This window comes from Coturnix japonica, chromosome 1 (genome assembly GCF_054131305.1).
Source record: "Coturnix japonica strain WE chromosome 1, WE-NBRP24, whole genome shotgun sequence".
In the NCBI taxonomy this organism is placed as follows: Eukaryota; Metazoa; Chordata; class Aves; order Galliformes; family Phasianidae; genus Coturnix; species Coturnix japonica.
In genome coordinates, this window is record NC_140663.1 from 83,345,985 (window position 1) to 83,360,330 (window position 14,346).

At 37.6% G+C, this 14,346-nt stretch overlaps 1 protein-coding gene across 6 annotated transcripts in view; it reads left to right on the top strand.

Annotated features, from left to right (window-relative positions):
* The window catches only part of LOC107321707 (ephrin type-A receptor 6), a 438,244-nt gene that overhangs the window by 378,916 nt on the left and 44,982 nt on the right, over window positions 1-14,346 (top strand). For all 6 annotated transcript variants that reach the window (XR_014938440.1, XM_015878874.3, XM_015878893.3 and 3 more), the window contains one exon: window positions 5,121-5,182. Coding sequence is in view for 5 of the 6 variants with exons in the window: in XM_015878874.3 (XP_015734360.2) it covers window positions 5,121-5,182 (62 nt within the window). In the remaining variant the exon portion in view is untranslated. The remainder of the gene's footprint in view (window positions 1-5,120; window positions 5,183-14,346) is intronic.

Here is a 14,346-nt window from a genome sequence, read left to right on the forward strand (position 1 = left end):
TAGCCCAGGCAGGTGTCTGGTAGGGGGGATGAGAGAGACAGAAACAGAGTTATGCAGGAATTACAGAAATAGTTAAAGTGGGTATGCTGTCAATATGCCATATATAAATAGGGGTTGTAGTTTCATATTGGTGTATTTAATACATAGTATGCATACTTGAAGAATCTTTTCACTAGTTCCCACTCAGGTACTTCTGGGTATCTGAAACTGCTTCATGAGTGACTTGTTTTGCTGACTTGATCCTTGAATCTGCTTTCAAACCATCTTATATTTTGTTCCCCCAGTCAATGGAGTTGAACGCTCTCTTTTGGCAGCATCTGCAGCTTTTAACTCCCAGGTGCTCAACTTTTATTCTGGGGGGGCGGAAAAAAAAAAAAAAAAAAACTGGCATCATTTTCAGTGTCCTTATTCCATGCCCTCTTTTATATAGACCTTGGCTGTAAAATGAACCTGGTTCTTATTCAGGTACTGTCTAGTGCCCATGCTTATTTCTATGTAAAAACACTCACCTGAGTTAGTCAGCTCTTTAAACTAGAGAGCTTCCCCAACTCCCATCATCTTGTACTGCCTTCCACTTCTGTTTGAATTTCAACCTGTTCCTTCAAGTAAGGTTGTCTATGTTTAATCTGTGAAAGCAATGATAAATATAGGAAAATAATTCAGTGCCTTCCAGAATTGAATGACCCCATGATAAAATACTCAGATATCTTTTCTCTCTCAGACTTCTCTACCCCATCCTATCAACATTGATTCCAGTCCTTGTTCTGACGATGAAGAATTCATCTTTCTCATTATCATGAAAACAACATAGATTTTCATAATCTAAGTGATATTTATATCATCTTCTTCTCATTCTTCTTTTTGTTAGTTTTGGTTGGTTTTGTTTTGTTGTTTTGGTTTGGTTTTTTTTTGCTGGATAGTTTGCTGGTATTATTTTTCTGAGTCATTCTTGTGCTACATTTTAAACCAAAAGCAGTATTCTGTGTTGTACAAGATTCAGCACAGACCTTAATCTTTTCAGTACTCAGATTATACCTAAGTATTAAAGGATAACATCTGCACTTTGCTGCTAAAACATGAAACTAACATCAACTAACTGGGGACTTCATTTTATGGTAGTCCTGTGCTGGTCACCACCCTGACTTGCTAAAGATAAGGCATCCCAGATTGTGCTTTATCATGTTTAGGTCACCAGAAGTAGAGCTGTGTTTTCAGTTTGCTTCCCAGATCTGGAACTGATAGACTCCAGTGGCTGTTCATATCAGGATCTCTGTTTTTCGCAGAGTTCAGTGCCATCTGTACACTGAGCCTGCCCTTGAGACCAGTGGCTCTGTCTCCGGATAGAGATATCCAGTGTTCTCTCCTTGGATTTACCAGTGCTGTATGTCCTCACACCTCAGCCACCTTCTCCAATGCTGATTACTAGTCCCCTTCCTTCATCTGTGAATGGGAGAGCCTGTTCGCACAAGTGCATGGTGCAGTCACTGAAGTGCCTCTACAAGGCACTTTGTTCCACAAGCTGGAACAAAGTACAGCATTGTGTGTTGGTAACCAAATGCAGCCTGACAGAGGGAACCGTGCTTTATGGATGGAGAAGGCCACTTGATTTTCTGTACCTGTTTTTCTGCCCCTTTGAAATCAGGTTGTACCTTAGCTTACATTTTCTGACACTTGATGTCATTGTATTTGTAAAATATTTGGAAATCTTTGTATAGAAATTGCAAACCTGTAGAAAAAAGAATTGTTTACTGTGAAAATAGCCTATGTATTACCGTTTTGATGATAAATGTATCCACTAGAATCTGCTATATAGAAGTTTTATATTACCATATATTTAAGGAATCAGAACACTAGCTGAAACAGTTTTGATCTACATATACTCCAAAGATAAATATCGCACTGTCTGTAAGTGTTATTGTGTGGACTGTATACTGTCAGAGTTCATCTACAGGCACGTAAATATCTTTGTTGAATACTGCAGCCAAATTACAATAGCTTTTATCAAATACTGGTGTGTTAAAAGATTTAGTAGTAAGTATTAGGATCCAGACTTAAGACTTTTGCTCAAAGCAATCAAGGGATAGTTTCAATTTTTGCTTTCGTGAAAGTCTACAGAATCTCCCACTGAGTCTGAGATTCAGGTAGTGTGGAAAAGGATTCAAATTCAGCATGTGGGAAGTTAACCCGCACCTCTGTGACTAGATTTATTGGTCATCAGCATCACTGAATGCTTAATAATATGCAGATCTTCCAATACAGTATCTTTGTTTGATATTTTTATCTTCCAATACAGAATCTTAGCTTGAAGACAAAATGCAATTTATATTGGCATTTGCCAAATCGTACCATTCCTGTGATATCATATGAAAGAGCTGATGTTGTGTTTGTGTTCTTGAAATGAATCATTGCCATTTAGTAGTATTTCAGAAAGTAGTTCAGAAAAAAAACTGACATCTTTTTTTATAATCTCCAGATAAGTGCATATATATATTTTATACATTTCATATTTCTTTCAGCCTTGAAGTGTATACTGTTGGTCTGAGCAAAATGAAGGGCAGTTTCTTGAGTGGTTTGGGGGTTTTATTTTGGGGAGGAGGAGAGGCGTCTTTGTGAGACAACATAGAAGAATTAAAAATTGATTTTGCAAAACAAGTATGAGAATAATTTATATTAGAAGTTATGCATCTTGTGTGCATAAAAAGGTCTAATGAGAGCCAATGAGCCCCTAGGGAAAATTACAAAATAACTTCTCTCAAGTGTAGGGTGCCAAGGAATTACTAACAGAAAGCTAGGAGCATTGTTTCCAAGTTCAATAGCTCCATTTGTCATTCCCTTCAAATGTAAATTTTTCATTAAAATGTTGTATTTGTTGATTTACCCAAAAAGAGAAATTTCTGATTAAGTGAAGCCTGAACAAATATAGCATCTGAAAGGCAGCTTTACACCCCTATTTATTGCAAGATGCTGCAGTTTGTAACACTTAAGTTACTACTTGCTTGAGAAAACTTGCATGTAAAGGCAAGTTCCGCATATAAGATCTTCTCGCATTAGGCTGCCATTTGTTTTTCTCTAGACTATAGAATATTCTTTTCATATGGAGATTTCAATCCCTTGACAATAAGCAAATTGTAAATGTACGGGAATCTGGATCATTCATGTGCTTGAAACCAGAAAGAGTAGGCTATACTACTAGTCAGCGTAAGCAAAATGAAGAAAGCATTAATTTTTAAAATGCTCTGATCTCTACAAGCTTAAAAGCACAAAACCAGAGTGTAGTCAACAGATGCAGATGAAAATAAATGAACTGAATAGGTAGTAGATGTACACTTTCAGATGAGATAATTTAAAAATAATAATTTAGAATATTTTTTTTTAAAAAAAAGATAATTTGGTAATTCTTCAGTTTCAGAAAGGCGGTTGATAAAGATCAAGAATGCAGCTAAGAACTTCCGCACACACACTCAAACATGTCTACTGTCTGAACATTATTAAGCACTGCTTTATTCAATGAAGACCTAAGCATGTGAGTGAATAAAATGAGAACACCAAGTTTTATTAGCAGGAATGAAATATTGTGAGGGGTTCCAGAAAGACATAAATAAGCCACATCCACAAGCATCATCAGTGCATGTGGAATTCAGTGTTGACGCTTGGGGAAAGGAGCCTCAAGGCTTTAGCAGTGGGTTAGACTGGATGATCTCCAGAGGTCCTTTCCAACCCCTACAGTTCTGTGATTCTGTGAATAGAGAAACTGCTTATTCCATTTTTTAAATACAAGGTGAGCTGTAACAGCATAGGAAAGATAACTAGCTGTGCCTTATTGTATATTGTAGACAGTTTAATTAACACCTCCACTATTAATCAAAGTGAAGAGAATGCTGGCATTTACAGCAATGGAAAATTGCACTGGAATCTTTGTAATGTCATTCTGTACTTTCTCGCCTTGAATATTGTGTTTGTTTGTCATCACCTTGTCCAAATAAAACATAGTGGTAATTTCAAAGGTGGGGGAAAGTCCTGAAAGAGGTTTCTTTTGGTTTTGAAAAACACTGGAACAGCTGAAATTAACACGAAGTGGAAAGGGGGAACTTGTGTCTTCACCACTTCGAGTGGCACTAATTTCACATTAACCCCAAAAGGGACAGGCATTGTCAGGAAAAGTCTGCCAATTTGAGACAGAGTTACTACTTCCTTCCCTATCTTATTAACATACATTGCATAGAGTAGAACAGCTCATGTGCAATACTAACAGTTCTAAAAAAGACCTCACAGTGCCGCCTGGTTATGCCTGTTGAACTTCTATTAGGCAGCTTCAGAGTGGTGGCTTAGTCTTGGATAGAAACAGTGAAGCAGTATTTAGTAAAGTGTCAAGGTTAAAAGATCATCTTTGTATTTGTGTGTGTTCTTAAGAAATTAAAGTAACTTGTAATTCAGTTTTAAAGAAGGCTGAATTTGGATATGATGTCATCCTGGAACCAAATAGGAAAGCTATTCTGGTTAAGCAAAACTTGTACTTGGGTATCATAATGTGTATACAAGAACATATGAACTCAGAATTTTACTGGATTAAGGAAGCATACCCTCATATGTGCGTGTATACACACCAAATCTAGGAGGGCTTTTCTGCATTAGCTCTATTTTTATGTCTATCTGTATGCCCCTGAATTGCTAAGGTATTTTTCTTTGAGAATGAAAATCATGGCACTGAGTATGCAATTTCTTGGAGATAGCTTATGCTTCTTTTTCCTCGCCTCAAATGTATTCCAAAGTATTGTTGAAGGATGCATTTATATCCAGAGTATATTAAAGTTAGATAGAGCTGTTCTTAGTGAGACATACAGCATCTTGTTTGGAAGTAACAGAAACATTTTTTGTTCTCTTTAACATGCGAATGCACCAGACCAAATGATACACAGTCTGCTAATTCACTATTATTAATCAAAAATAATAATAATTCTTAGAGAATAACACAAGTAATTGTGTTTGTAATATAAATGAGGATTTTGAAAATGGGTAACATATTTAAATAATGTAACTCATCTGTGCATAACAGCTGGAAATATTAAAAAAAAAACCATAATATGTCTGTAATCCTAATCTGTTTCTTTGCTGTTTTGCAGGCAGACCAGTTATGATTGTAGTTGAATACATGGAGAATGGATCCCTTGACTCCTTTCTGCGGGTGAGGTACCATTTTGCAATGGCATTTGAATAAGAAGTCATCCTAGGTTAAGATTTTAAATCATTTATCATAAATTAACTCCTACATAATGTTATTCATGGAATTTTAGTGAAGAACAGAAGCATTTTCCCCAGGGTACATTTCTAAAGGTACGATGATACATTAGAACATAGCTGGAAAAAAAAGATTTAAATGTAAGAATATAATTGATTTCTTTTACAGGAGTAGCTCCCATATTTAGCAAAATGTATTTTGATTAGTGTTTTTGTGAAGGAAATTATAAATTGAAGTACAAATACCTGGGCTTGTGGAAGCTGTTCACTTTGCTCAATCACCTTCAAACACACTTTGCTTTGATTCTTTTGGTTGGTGAAGTGTAGAATAGACTTGGTAATTGATTTGTAATTATTTATGGTTACTTGCATTTAACAAATCGAATTAGAAAACAGTTCATGGGTGAAGTATTGAAGTACTAATTAACCCCAAAAGGTCACTCCACAAACATTAAAGAAGAGCTATAGAAAGCATGAAAATATGTTGTTACATTTGTATTTATCTTTTCTTAGAAAAGTAGGAAGGGATGACCCCCTAACCTAAATTTACCATAAAATATTCTCCTTGATCAGTCAACTACTGGAAATGCTCTGGAGGCCTAATGACATAACCTCTCTAAGTGGTTTGACTGGCGAGTATTTCAAATTTGTATTAGAAAGTAAATGTCAGTCCTTACCAACCTAGTGCCTTGCCACTTCCATCTTGCAAGATGGGAGTGCAGACAAGGACTAGGGATAGATGAGGACTGTGGTTTTGTGAACATGTTTGAAAGGGTGTCCCAAAATGCCAAGCAGAGGTGTTCAACAAAGAGAAATCTAGATGATGATAATGAACAATGCTATGGTAGCAGGAAGAAGGAACTGATAAGGGAAAAGAGTGAATAAGCAGGAGGGAAAGAATACCGACACCTTTGAAAGAAAACTGATACAAAGAAGTGAGAGAAGGTCCTGCAGGGAGCACTTATTTGACAGCAGTTTAGGAAAAGTGCTAGCCACAAGAAAAGAACAGCATCTGGAACAGAGGATACTATTTTGAAAGCACATCAGACCCATTATTTCAGATACTGCTAGACATTGTTTTTCCATTCCTTTTGCTTTTGGTTATTCCATTGTATTTTTCACTCTTAGCATCCCTTGCTGTCCACTTCACCTACTATCCTGAAGAACATTTTGTTTTCCACTGTCAAGACATCTGACAGACATTTAGTTTGTTACCAGAAACGTACCAACAACAGTTTCTGGTGAGATTTTGACAGTCTGTCAAAATGAAGTTATTTTCTGGATGCAGTGTAGTATCGTCAGCATCATCTAGAAACTGATTTGGTTTAAAAAATCAATCCCGTTGCCTTTCTGACTCATCTCATGATCTGTCTGCCTCCTGCAGACAGACTGCTTCTCATTTGAGGACCTGGGGCTTCCGTGTTCTGTGGCGTTATAGTGGTGACCCAGGAAGATTTACTTTAATATCAACTGACATTAGCAAAATTATGATGTTGTGAAGCAATTCTCACATTGCCTAAGAGATTGCAGGCAAAACTGCTGGGGGGAAAAGTGAGCTAATCATTTCTACAGCTGGTTTCCATGTGTATTATTGTATGGTTTTAATTCACACTTCTGGTATGGTTTATTCTGCTAAAATCCTTTTTAAAACCTTTTTAGATAATATTCAGTGTCCCAAAGCACTGTAGATATATCATCAGTGTTTCTGTTAATAATTAGCAGTGCAAGTGGCTTCAAAGTAACCTCTTTAAGAAGAAAACCCAGCTGATTCATTAACAACAGTTGTTTCCTGCAGACCTAAGTCTACACTTTTAAAAGCTTTTGTGAAAATAGAAATAAGTGGAGAGGTTTTATCCTTAACAATCCTAGTGAAAGATACTAGGTGAGTGTAACGGTTTTTAAGTTCTGAGATTTGGAAAGGCTTATGATATTATCTATCTTCCTTATTGTTTAAAATAATTACTTGTTATAGTGCAAAGTCTTTTTACAGAGAGACAGTGTGGAAAAAAATAATTTCTTGCTCTAAAAAAGACTTACTCCATTCCTCAACCTGCAGACATTAACCAGCACAGCCCTCCAACTTGTCATTCTCCAAAAGCAAGCAAAAATGGATCGATTACAGTTTCTTAAAGGGAAACCCTGTGATGTGGTGAGCAGTGTGAATGCAGTCCAGAAGACTCATTGCAGAAGAGATTTGGCAAACAAGTTGTGCCAGGAATCCTAAGCTCTTAAGTAGAAGTCCCCTTGGACCTTAAACCTAAGTTCTTTATAGTCCTCATTTCCTTGCTTTACACGTAAGGAAATAATGCACCAAAATGTTAAGTGATCCTCACAGTATTCTGCAGGAAATGTATGGCAGAGATGAGAAATTAAATGTGGGGCACTAGTGTGCCCCGGTGGCGCAGTGGTTAAAGACGCCGCCTTGCAACACTGGGGCCCGGAGTTCGAATCCCCCCTGTGGCGCAAGTGGTAGAAGTGCCGCTCTGCTACACAGAGGCTCGAATCCTGGGGGCTGGACTCGATGATCTCTAAGGTCCCTTCCAACCCGCACGAAACTATGAAACTATGAAATTAGATTCCCAGAATAGTAGGCCAGGGTACACCCATCTTTCAGCTTTTTTAGTGCTGTGCTTTGGTTTGTTTATGTGGCCAACTCTCCAAAACTACTGCCTTGACTGCTGATCTTAGTATGAGTTAAACTGCAAGCTCAGCTAAATTATGCCTTCCTCACTCTACAGAATATCCCATATTCTAAGCTGTTAACTTTGAGCTTTGGGGTAAAAAAAGTTGGCATGCATTTGCAATACAAAGATGCTGTTGATATTTTCATTGTGGGAAGACATCAGCTCCTTAGAACCAATTCTGTAAGATGATGGCAGTTAACTACAGCAGATTGTGCACCGCCAGACATCCTAAATTGCTGGAGACGCATGGCACCTAATTTCCCTCAAAAAAAAAAAGAGATATTTTTGCAGTTATATAAAAACTCATTATTGTAAGATGAACCTCAGTATCATTTTTTTTTTCTCATGTAAGATACTCTTCTGTGTATCAGAAGTTAATCATCCCATTGTCAGGTACAAATATTCTGTGTGTGGCAAAAAATGGTCTGAAATTTCAGCAATTTCCTCTTCTGTTACCAACTTCACATACACTATACTTTGGCTAGAACAAATGTCTTTATGTTTCTGTCACCCACCTGCATAATAGAGTTCTTAGCAATCACTTATCCTCCAAGCACCTGAGGAAAATAAGAAACTTGTGGAAACTTAAGAGGGCAGAGGTATCAGAACTCATAGAAAGATGTACTTGGTAGTTAGATAGGATATTTGTAGTCAGACAAGTTTTCTCATTCTTGTTGATGCAGTGTATAAAAATGACAGAAAAGACAGTCAAGAAGTGCATAAATAAATAACTAAAAGCCTTAAGATTTCAGAACCTTTTTAATAAGCAGTGTGCTTTTATAGAATAATAGAATCATGGAATCATACAATGGCTCAGGTGGGAAGGAAACTCAAAGCCCACCCAGCCCCAACCCCCTGCCATGGGCAGGGCTACCCCCCACCAACTCAGCTGCCCAGGGCTCATCCAACCCAGCCTTGAGCACCTCCAGGGATGGGGCACCACAGCTTCTCTGAGCAGCTGTGCCAGTGCCTCACTGCCCTTCTTGGGCATTCATTCTCTTCATCCCTCCCCACGTTTTCACTTGGAGAAGTGAATATGGGGATTAAGAAGCTCTAGAGATTGTGCAGCATTTTCCCTTAGCTGCTCCCCAAAGGCATGAATGTTTAGGTTTCGAAGAACAACGCTCCGCTCTTGGCCAGTTTTCTGAATCTCTGAGTTGTAGGCAGAAAAGGTTCATTTACATTGAGTAATCACAGGGTTTTCCTGCCTTCTCCATTACTATTTGCAATAGTAATGTTCCTCTTCCTATTTGAAAACTGGCACATTTCCTTTCACTTAAGAAAATGAAAATACTCTTTAAAAGCCTAAATTTATTTACAGGCATGCATCGTACGTTAAAATCTGTAACATATATTTTCTTCTTCTAAAGAAAGTTTCCATTCAAAAATAGGAAGTGCTTAACTATTTGAAAACGTTAATAGCAGCAGACTGTACAGCAAATGAGACCCAGAAATTCATCACCAAATTTTAATCCCTTGAGGCATGTCTAGCAGTGGCTAAGATTAGTGTAAAAACGTGAAAAATTATGTTACTAGAAGGAGATAATATTATAATATATTGCTCTTTTATGCAGTAATCGTTATGAAGCTATTCTCAGAGCAGCTTTGCTATCAGGCCCACCCTTTTCTAACTAGAGTTTAGCAGCAGACTCCTTTCCTTAGTGAAGCTAAGGGAGAAAGGAGAAAATGAAGCTTGGTAGAAAGTGCTATAAAACAATGCTGTACGGTATGTGTTTTAAATCCATCTAACGTGGCCTCACTAGGCAGAGTCAGCTTTGAGGAACAAAGGTCAGATGACTATTTCTAAGTTTAGTGGTTCTCTTTTTATTTATCTATATCCAGAGAGATAACAACGTCACAGCTCATAACTAACGCTCCCTATTTTGCTTTCACACACAACATCCACGTGCACTTTTATTTACTGGAGACATGTTTCTTTCCTGCTGGGGTAAAGGCAGCATTTTCATTTATTTTGCTTTCAAAAATTACTCTGGGAAGAAGAAAGCCTGCACTGGAGACTGCTGATATGCTAATAATAATAATAATAATAATAATAATAATAATTAATAAAGCAAAAAAAAAGAGCAATTAGAAAGTGAGTTTGTGTGACTGTGATAATGGTGAAATGGGAAGCAGTGAATATGTACATGATCTAAGAAGTAGTCAGTGATGCTAGAGAGTTAATATTCTCAACCACTGTTTCGTCCTGTTAAAGAGAGGCAAAAAAAAAGCAGTATTTCTGATACTGCTGTAACAAGTTCATTTACAAATACTGTATTTTTTTAAACCCCATGGATATTCTTCCTACTGAGTAGCAATGAATTTATTACAAGTCGTGTATATGAAGCCAAAAGAAATTGGTGGAATACAGAAGTTTCAGTGTGCTGTTTCTTAGAGAATTTGTGGAAAATACAGAAGAAACTAGGGGATTATAACAGGGCCTGTATCGGCTGTGTATTAAAAAGAAGGGAAAAGAGAAGCCAAGAAATTACAGGACAGTCAGCTTAATGTCAAACTGCTCTAACATTTTTAGAACAAATTATCAATAAAGTATTTATAAGCACCTTAAAGATAACAGTGTGATAAGTATGAGCCAACATGGATTTACCAAGAACTAATTATTTCAAACAGTCTGTTTCCCCTTTGTAATGGGGTACAGGCTCTGTGGATATAGGAAAAGCGGTCAATATCAAAAATCTTGCCGTTATTAAGGCTTTAAAATTCTATCTTGTGAGTCCTTCTGAGTTGCTAGAGAAACGTGGTCTAGACAAAATTTCTATCTGTGGATGCAGTACAGTACAGAGATGATGGGTTTCAGATGGAAAGTTATATGAGGAATTATTATTCTGTAGTCTATTTCCACATACTTTCAATGAGTTTCTGGATCCTGAAACTGGGATTAAATTTAAAAAGTTTTCAGACAGTGCACAGCTGATGGGAAGGCAGTCAGACAGGAAGAGAATGGCAGAGTTTAAAATCATTACAACAAGTTTAAGGCATAGTTTATTAACTACTTGATTTTAGAAACTAATTGGAAATAAGCGAGGACAAGGTCAAGATACTCCACTGAGACTGGAATGATCAAGTACAGAGTAGGGAACAGAGTATTACTGCTAAGAATGAATCCAAACGTTGCATTAAGTCAGGGATATCACAATGCAGTCAAGAAACAGAAGCATCCCCTGCAGGGTGTGTGAGGTGGCCCTCCCTCTTCACTTGACTGTAGAGAGGGCTCAAGGTACTACATCCCCCTTGGGCCATAACCCTTCAGATCCTTCAGGAACTGTATGAATTCTCTGGGCAGAGTACACAACAAAATAAAAATAAATTAAAAAGGGATAGATACTGAGGAAAACAAGTCTGTGCTCTGAACTTGGTTTTAAGCCAAAGGAAAGGCAAGAGAGATATCACGTATTTATAAAGCAGTTGTGAAAAGGATTGAAGTCTGTTCTCTATGCTAGTAAAATGTAGGGATCTAACTTAAGATGGTCCTATTACGGAGTGGGTGGAATAAGAAATATTGGTCCTAACTGTCTTTAAGTGCAGATTAGAAAAGCATCCCAGGAATCTGTGATTCTGTGTGAATGACACAGGGCAAGGAGGTGACCTAGATCCCATTCAGATTCCCTTTCAGCTCTAACAGTGGTGCTCCAGTGCACTCAAGTCGGCAGGGACAGGTGGTTATGACAGGACAGCCCTTTCTGGCTATCGGATGGGAAAGGAAGGCAAGGTAACAGGCTACAAGGCCACTGTCACTGGTCTGACCAAATTTGAGTGTTAGCATCCTAAACTAAGCTTCAGAACAGCCAAGTCTTGCAGTGTGTTTTGTTTTGTTTTGGTTTTTTTTAATAATAATAAATTTCCCACTAATGGGAGGAAGATATGCATCTATAGTGCTTTCTGATGGCAGAATAATTATTAATTGTCCTCAGTGAATGGATAAAAGGGAAGCTTTGGTCCCATTTTTAAGAAAGGAAGAACCAGGGAAGTAGAGGCTGGTGAGCCTCACCTCTGTGCCTGACTGTTTAGATGGTCTGAAAATGATAGGACAAGGGAGAACAGCTTTAAACTACAAGAGGGGAGAATTGTGTTAGATGTTAGAAGGAAATTCCTTACTCAGAGGACAGTAAAACACTGACACAGGCTGCCCAGAGAAGCTGTGGATGTCCCTGGAGGCATTTGAGGTCAGGTTGGATGGGGCCCAGGGCAGCCTGAGCTGGTGGGTGGCAACCCTGCCCATAGCAGGGGATTTGACCTGGGTGGGCTTTTAAGGTTCCTTCCTACCTAATCTTATGATTCTATATTTTTAGTACTCTGTGAGGTAGTTAGATTCTTGTGGAGTAGGATCTTCAGTACCATTTAAAATAAACTAAATTAATTTCAGCCATATATATTCAGTCTTACATGGATCATGAAATTATTTGTAAATATTTGCATGGAATCCTAGTAGCTATTCGTTCAAGATTAAATTGGTTGTTGATCTAATTCAGTTCCAATCTGATTGCAATCCACACGGTAGTATAAAGCATGAATTACACTTCCTGTTAGTACCAAGTTTCAAATTGAAGGTAGGAAGATTTTTCCCATTAAAAAGGTACCGTTTACTTTGCACTGTCAAACAGTAATAAATAACTAGTATAAACTAGATCTTTCATATAGTGACCCATAGCAACCATCAGTGGTGAAGATAATCAGGGTACTATGGTTAGGCTGCGGTTGGACTTGATGATCTTCAAGGTCTGTTCCAACCTGGTTAATTCTATGATTCTATGAATCCAAGTTGGACCTAGAAACGCAATTCTCAGTGCCATTCTCCTTCAACAGCAAGTTCTAAATAATCTGCACTTCTCAGAATGTATGATCATAAAAGTCTTGAGATCTTACTTTGTGTCTAGAAGTGGATTCTGATGTAGATTTATCTACTCCAGAAACAATAGTAGTCAGGCATTGGAATGCACTGCCCAGGGAGGTGGTGGAGTCACCGAACATGGGAGTGTTCAAGAAATGCTTGGATGTGGTGCTGAGGAATATGATTTAGCCTGGAAGTATTGGTAATGGTTGGACTAGATGATCTTCTAGGTCTTTTCCAACCTTGATAATTCTTTGATTCTGTAATAGTCCACAAACAATGCAGTAAGCTTTACTCACCACTCTGCCAAAAAGTTATTCAAGTATAAAAACAGAAAAAGCCTTCTGAATAAGAAAAAATCTGTGGTCTTGTAGAAAAGCGCCGAAATTGTGTAGACTGGAGTTGGAAATACAAAGAGAAAAACAATTATAGAAACTTAAAATACCTTCCTGCTTTCCCCACAATAACCAACTCCCTTTACTGCCTCATTATACATCAGTGCTATTGAAGGTTCTGTAATATAATGAGAATACTTCTCACATGTAAGGTTTTTGAAGGCAAACTGCAACAGCAGAAAACATCATTTTTCATAGACCTGCATAAATGCAATGAGAATCACACAGATATTGCATTTATATTCAGCTGATAATAAAAGTTTATTTAGCAAAGCCATTAAAGCCTGATTAAAATTTGATGGGATGATAGGATAAATGTGGTAAGTCCACGGGGGTCTGAATTGCTGCCAGTATTGATTAATACCTTTAACACCCCAATGGGAATCCTGTCAAAAGCGTATTTCAAATATAAGTCACGGGAATCAGAATAAAGCCCCAGATAACAGCTGCCATATCATTTAGATGAGCATTTTGTGTCCCTACAGGACAAGCAAATGAAACGAGATAATGGGAAGTTGCTAAAGGATTGATTTGACTTACAAGTGTACGTGGGAATTTACAAATTCTGAAGATATGAGTCCAGATTTGTACATAGCATTCACCAGCCTAGTTGAATTTCCCAAGGGTTAGATGTGGCCCGGGCCTCTGTCCTGGTCACGTTAAATCAGACAAATATTTTGATATATTTGAAGATAACAGCTTGTAGATGGTAAGGGAATACATCTGGCAAGGAAACCAATGCTGAAGAAGTGATTACAGAGAGATTCACAACAATAAGAATGCAGTTTTTCCAGATATGAGGGTGGTATTAAACAATGTAAAACCAAGAATGAGAAGTGACAGAGAGGAACAGATGTGAGTGAAGATTCAGAAAAAAAAAAATAAATGTTTGGAGAAAGGAAGAGAATGTAATAAAATTGTAACTGGTCCGTTAGCAGGTCTGTCATTTCTTTAAAGGTGAAGATAAGAAGCCTGAACTTTTAATGTCAAGGCAGAAGCTCAAAGAAATGTAAAAGGAGAGAGAGAATTGCGAAAAACATTTCTGCTGTACTTGTAAGGAAAATTTGGAAGGAGCAGAAAAAAGGTTATGTTTTATGAAAAAAATCAGTCAAGCGTGGCCTAGATTTGAAAGGGAACAAATTAAAAAAGAAAGGAATGAATGCGTGTGATTTAAAGGGACAAA